General features: G+C 64.4%; 2 protein-coding genes across 2 annotated transcripts; one reads left to right on the top strand and one right to left on the bottom strand.

The window, feature by feature from the left end:
- Positions 1-66: 66 nt before the first annotated feature.
- Positions 67-3561, top strand: AMSG_11503 (uncharacterized protein; the record flags this gene model as incomplete). Its single annotated transcript, XM_013897178.1, has 1 exon — positions 67-3561. A coding segment is annotated over one exon (3495 nt), but the record flags the coding sequence as incomplete, so codon positions are not given.
- A 3-nt stretch (positions 3562-3564) lies between these two features.
- Positions 3565-5460, bottom strand: AMSG_11502 (uncharacterized protein; the record flags this gene model as incomplete). Its single annotated transcript, XM_013897177.1, has 2 exons — positions 3565-5198; positions 5277-5460. 2 exons carry the CDS (start codon positions 5458-5460, stop codon positions 3565-3567), a joined length of 1818 nt encoding a protein of 605 aa, XP_013752631.1.
- Positions 5461-5687: the final 227 nt, after the last annotated feature.

Raw genomic sequence — 5687 nt, 5'->3', positions numbered from 1 at the left:
CGTGACCTCCCCGCACATGCCACCACCCCCCCCCCCCCCTTCCCCCCACAGACACACCACCCAACTCAGTGTACCATGACTGTCCAGCTCAACTCGCCATGGGTAGAGACATTGGAGTCACACCCGCTGCCCTCGCGAAGCCTGTCATGCTCACCGGGAGAGGACGGGATGCGCGAGGCCCTGTCGCGGTTTGTGGGCGAGAGGGCGAGCCAGTGGCCGACGGCTAGCTTGGGCCATCGGGGACCATTCACATCCATCGGAGGGCGGAAGGAGGCAAAGCCGCCGAGAACAGGTGGGAATGGGGCTGGAGGCAATGCTGTGCGGACAACAAAGTATACATGGTGGTCGTTCTTGCCCAAGAACCTGTACGAGCAGTTCCGTCGCCTGGCTAATCTCTACTTTCTCATCATTTGCATCGCCACACTCATTCCGGGCGTCACGCCTATTCCGCCCATCACCTCCATCTCACCGCTGGTCTTTGTTCTGGCTGTCGCTGCTCTCAAAGAAGCCTACGAGGACTATCGCCGCGCTGTGGACGATGCCCGCGTCAATGCCCGCCCAATCACCATCGTCACCCGCGCATCAACCTTTCGCATTGTCCAGGCACAGGACGTCGTTGTCGGCGACATTCTCTTCCTCCGCAAGAACGAGCTCGTCCCTGCCGACGCCCTTGTCCTCGCCACCTCTAATCCGCGCTCTGTCCTCCCGCCACTCGTCCCTAGTGGCGAGCCACGCCTCGGCGCATCGACCGCCTACGTCGAGACATCCAACCTCGACGGCGAGTCGGCTCTCAAACCGCGCACCTGCCTCTCGGCCACTGCCGCGCTCCACGATCCGCATACCATCCTCGACTCCCTCGACATTGTTGTCCACTACCAGGAGCCGACAGCTTCTCTCTACGAGTTTGAGGGCTACCTCACCACCCGCGGCGGCTCAAACTATGCGCTCTCGGCCAACAACCTCCTCCTCCGTGGCTCGCGGCTGAAGAACACCGACTACGTACTCGCGCTTGTGCTCTACACCGGCGACGAGACCAAGCTCGTCCTCAACCTCTCACCGCCGCCATCCAAACGCTCACGAGTCGAAGTCACCCTCAACTCATATCTTGTCTGGATCCTCGCCGTTCTCCTCGTCATCTGCCTGGTCTGTGCTGGCGTCTCGGGCTACTACAACGACTCGGTCCTCGCCGATCGCGCCGGCTACCTTCAGCTCTCCAAGTACGCCACCTCGGGCTCGGCCGGCCTGCTCAACTACGGCTTTGCATTTCTCACCTTTCTCATTCTCCTCAACGTCTTTATCCCCATGTCTCTCTATGTTACCGTCGAGCTCCACAAGTTCGCCTGCTCGCTCTGGGTCATGGTCGACGCCCGCATGTACGATCCAGTCACAGACACTCACTGCAAGTGCAACACGTCGAACCTGCTCGAGGAGCTCGGCCAGATCGAGCACGTCTTCTCCGACAAGACCGGGACGCTGACCAGGAACGAGATGATCATGCGCGAGGCCTCGGTCGCCGGCACCCACTACCTCCTTACACCGCGCGACGCCGCTGCAAACGTTTCGGACGACGCTGTCGTCCTCGATCCGGACGCCCTCCCACCGTTCGTCGCACACTTCTTCACCGCATGTGCGCTCTGCCACACGGTGTACCCGGGCGAGCCTGTCGACGAGCTGCCCGATCCAGCTTACGAGGCAACCTCGCCCGACGAGCTCGCACTCGTCATCGGCGCCGCCGCCATGGGCATTTCCTTTGTCGATCGAGATACCGAGACGCTCACGCTCGACAAGACCGGCGTGGCCGGGCTTACCGTCTACGAGCTGTTGCACGTCATCGAGTTTGACTCGGACCGAAAGCGCATGTCGGCCGTGGTCCGCGAGCCCTCGGGCCGCATCGTTGTCTACACCAAGGGTGCAGACTCGGTCCTTACTCCGCTCCTGGCCGACAGCGCCAACAACGCGCGCCTCCTCGACGCCACCAACTCGCACGTCACTGCCATGTCAACAATGGGCTTGCGGACGCTTCTAGTCGCTTCGCGCGAGCTCGACCCCGAGTGGTATGCCGCGTGGTCCTCCCGCCACGCCGCTGCCGAGGCCGCCATGGCCGACCGCGCCGCCCACGTCGCAGCGTCGGCGCTTGAGCTTGAGCGTGAGCTTGTTCTCCTCGGCGCCACCGCCATTGAGGATCGTCTCCAAGATGAAGTTCCCGAGACCGTCGCCGCCCTCCGCGCCGCAGGCTGCAAGGTATGGGTCCTCACCGGCGACAAGCAGGAGACCGCCATCAACATCGGCTACTCGGCCGCCCTTCTCACCCAGGACATGCAGACCTTCCGACTTAACGCCTCGTCGGCCGATGAGACTGCAGGGCTGCTCGCTCACTACGCCGCCGTCGCGTCGCGGTCAGGTGACCACCCGCGCGGCGTTGTCGTCGACGGCAAGACCCTCGACTATGCGCTCGAGCCGCACAACGCTGCGGCGTTCTTCGCGCTTTGCGCCTCGGCCGAGGCCGTCCTCTGCTGCCGCGTCTCGCCGCTGCAAAAGGCGCTCGTTGTCCGCCTAGTCAAGGAGCACTCGCCGTCGCCACCCACTACCCTCGCCATCGGCGACGGCGCCAACGATGTCGGCATGATCCTTGAGGCCCACGTCGGCATCGGCCTCGTCGGCAAAGAGGGCATGCAGGCATCTCGCGCCGCAGACTACGCGCTGGGCCAGTTCCGCTTCCTCCGCCGCCTCCTCCTTGTTCACGGCCGCTTCTCCTACCTCCGCCTCTCTATGCTCATCCAGTACTCGTTCTACAAGAACATCGCCTTTGCGCTCCCACAGGCCTACTATGCCCTCTACAACGGATTCTCCGGCCAGACCCTCTTTGACGCATGGCTCCTCACCCTCTACAACATCATCTTTACATTCCTCCCCGTCATGATCCTCTCGCTCACCGAGCGCGACCTCTCCGCCAACTATCTCCTCGCCCATCCGGAAGCCTACCAACCGCTCCCGCGCGGCATCTGGTTCAACGGCTACACATTTACCGGATGGATGCTGTCGGCAGTGTGGCACTCGGCTGCAGCGTTTTGGGCCGGTGTCGCCATCTACGGCCGCGGCGTGCTCGCCGACAATGGCCAAGTCGACGGCCTCTGGACCTTTGGCACCGCTGTTTGCACGTATGTTGTCCTCGCTGTCAACGCCCGCCTCGCCATCGGCACCCGCATCTGGACCATTCTCAACGCCGCCGCCATGGCCCTCACCCTGTGCGGCTACTTTGGCACCGTCTACGTCTACTCGCTCATTTCGGGAATCACTCCGTCCAACATGTACTGGATCATGTACGCCGTCTCGAGCTCGCCGGCCTGGTGGCTCTCGGTTGTCGTTGTTCTGGCTATCGCCGTCCTGCCCGACGCCTCGTGGCGCGCCTGGCGTGACACCATCCTCTCGCCGCCACATCCAGAGGCCGGTCCGAGCGCAACTGCTGCCTCCGCCGCTCACCTCCCGGTCAACGAAGAGTCGTCGCTGCTCTTTACCCAACCCGGTACTCTTCCGGACAGCTATGGTGCAACAATGAGATAAAAATCATGACGAGTCCCAGCCCGAGGTCGAGTCCGAATCTGCACTCGAGTCGAGCGCGCCTGTTCGCGGCGGGTCGGCCGGCTTGGCTGCAGGCACTGCCGGTGTCGACGGTGGCGCCCGGACCGAGAGCGGCTTACGCGTCTTGGCTGATGGCACCGGTGGCAGCTTGCGGCTCGAGAGGTCAAAGTCGGAAATGACCCGCGACTGCCGCTTGCCGGCGTTGCCGACCTTGCGGGCCGCGATAGAGCGCGGTTCGGGCTTGGCCGCGGGCGTCGGCGGGCTGCCTGCTGCGGCCACGTTGGCAGCAGAAAACGCACCCGAGCGACGGTTTGGATGCGCAATGCCCGAGTTGCGCCGCTTGACCCACGGCGGCGGGACCTTGGCCTTACGGTCTTGAACGTCAAAGTCCTGGACCGTCCGTGAGCCGCGCCGCGCAGACCGGATCGACGCTGGCCCACCGGCAGGCATTGGCGGGACCGCCGGCCTGGCCGCCGGCTTGGTGCCCAGCATCGGCCGGCCCACAATCGTAACGCACTCGGACGGCACTCGCCCGACGTCGACCGGCGCCCCGCTGCCATCGATGTGGCAGACAAGGGATGTTCCATCGGCGTCGTCTCGCACGAGGTACACGTTTGCGTCGTCAGCAGCAAGAGCGATCTCATCACTTGTCCCAAGCGCCCCGGGCACGTGAGGCTTGAGGACCGTCGCTCGGATCCGCGCCACGTGGTTGAGCGGGAACGCACCCGGAGTAAACGGCGGGGTCGGGAAGAACCCGAGGCCCCAACCGTCAGGATACTCTTCCACCACACACATCAGCTTGCCTTCGGTCAACGCAAGCTCATCGTTGTCCTCGGGCGCGCGATCGTACTCGGCGGTGGCGTAGTGGTCGTAGGCCGACAGATCGCTGACATACACCACACCCGGCGTTGCACCCATCGTGGCAAGAGGAACCTGCCCGTTGGTTGGCGCCGCGGCGTCGCCCGGGTATGTACCTGCCGTTGTGTCAGCCTCATACGCTGTTCCGGCAAAGGTGGCGTCCCAGGTCGAGGACTTGGGGCTTGCCTCGCGGCGACGATACCAGAACGCGGCGCCGGCAGCAGCAGCAGCGATAATGATGAGCGGGACGAGAATCGCCGCTGCAATGACTCCACCGTTGCCTCCGGAGCTCGAGCTGCCGCCAGCGCCAGGGACCGATGCGCCGGGCGCAGGCCGCCGGACCTGACCGGACGAGCCGATGGTGAACGCGACCGAGACGTCAAAGGTGGTGGTAGTGTCAGAGGCGACACCGATGATAAACCGGTCAGCACTCAGCGAGAGTACAAGCTCCTGCCTCTGGCGGAGGCCCGGCTCGATTGATGAGACGGTGGCGTCAGCGGCTGACGGAGTGCGGGTGATCGACTCGGGTGCGGCGTACGCTCGGACAGCGCCATTGTTGGGGATGACTGTGACAGTGATCGACTCGGTCGTTGTTGTTGTCCGCGGAACAACGGCAAAGAAGAGCGACTCACCGGCTCTGACCGTGTCGGTCTCCACCACATCCTCGTTGGGATCGACAGGACGGGCAATGACCCGTGCATTGCGGAGGATGCAGTCGCTGAGCGCTGGTGTCTTGATGTAGGGAAAGTTGCAGGTGCATACTGCAGCACAGCAGGTTCCTTGTCCAGAACAAGGCCCGGCAGCGCAGCCGGGCACGCCAGCACAGGTATCATCCGTACCAGAGCACACGTCGCCGACCGTGCACGCGTCGCCGTCGTCGCACGGTGTGTTGAGCGGGAGGAAGCCGTTTGCCGGGCAAGCTGACGATGCACCGGTGCAAGTCTCGGCCGAATCACACTGCCCGCCTGCCGCCCGGCACACAAACGTCGCCGGGCGGAAGTAGCATGTCGCATTGCAGCACATGCCGCCATCGCACTCTTCGCCTGCCTCGACCACGCCGTTGCCGCAGACACCCGGCGGCGGAGGCGGTGGGGAGGGCGGCGGGGAGGGCGGCGGCGGGGGGGAGGGCGGCGGCGGCGGCGGCGAGGGGGCGGTGGTTTTTGCGATGGTGCTTTTTTTTTGGGACGGCGGCTTCTCCACGCGGCTATGGCGGCGGATGCGGTGACGGCGGCGGCGGCGGTTGTGATGGC

This window comes from Thecamonas trahens (assembly GCF_000142905.1).
Source record: "Thecamonas trahens ATCC 50062 unplaced genomic scaffold supercont1.93, whole genome shotgun sequence".
NCBI lineage: Eukaryota > Apusomonadida > Apusomonadidae > Thecamonas > Thecamonas trahens.
The sequence above is the reverse complement of the archived record's forward strand: the minus strand, read 5'-3'. Positions and strand labels throughout refer to the sequence as shown.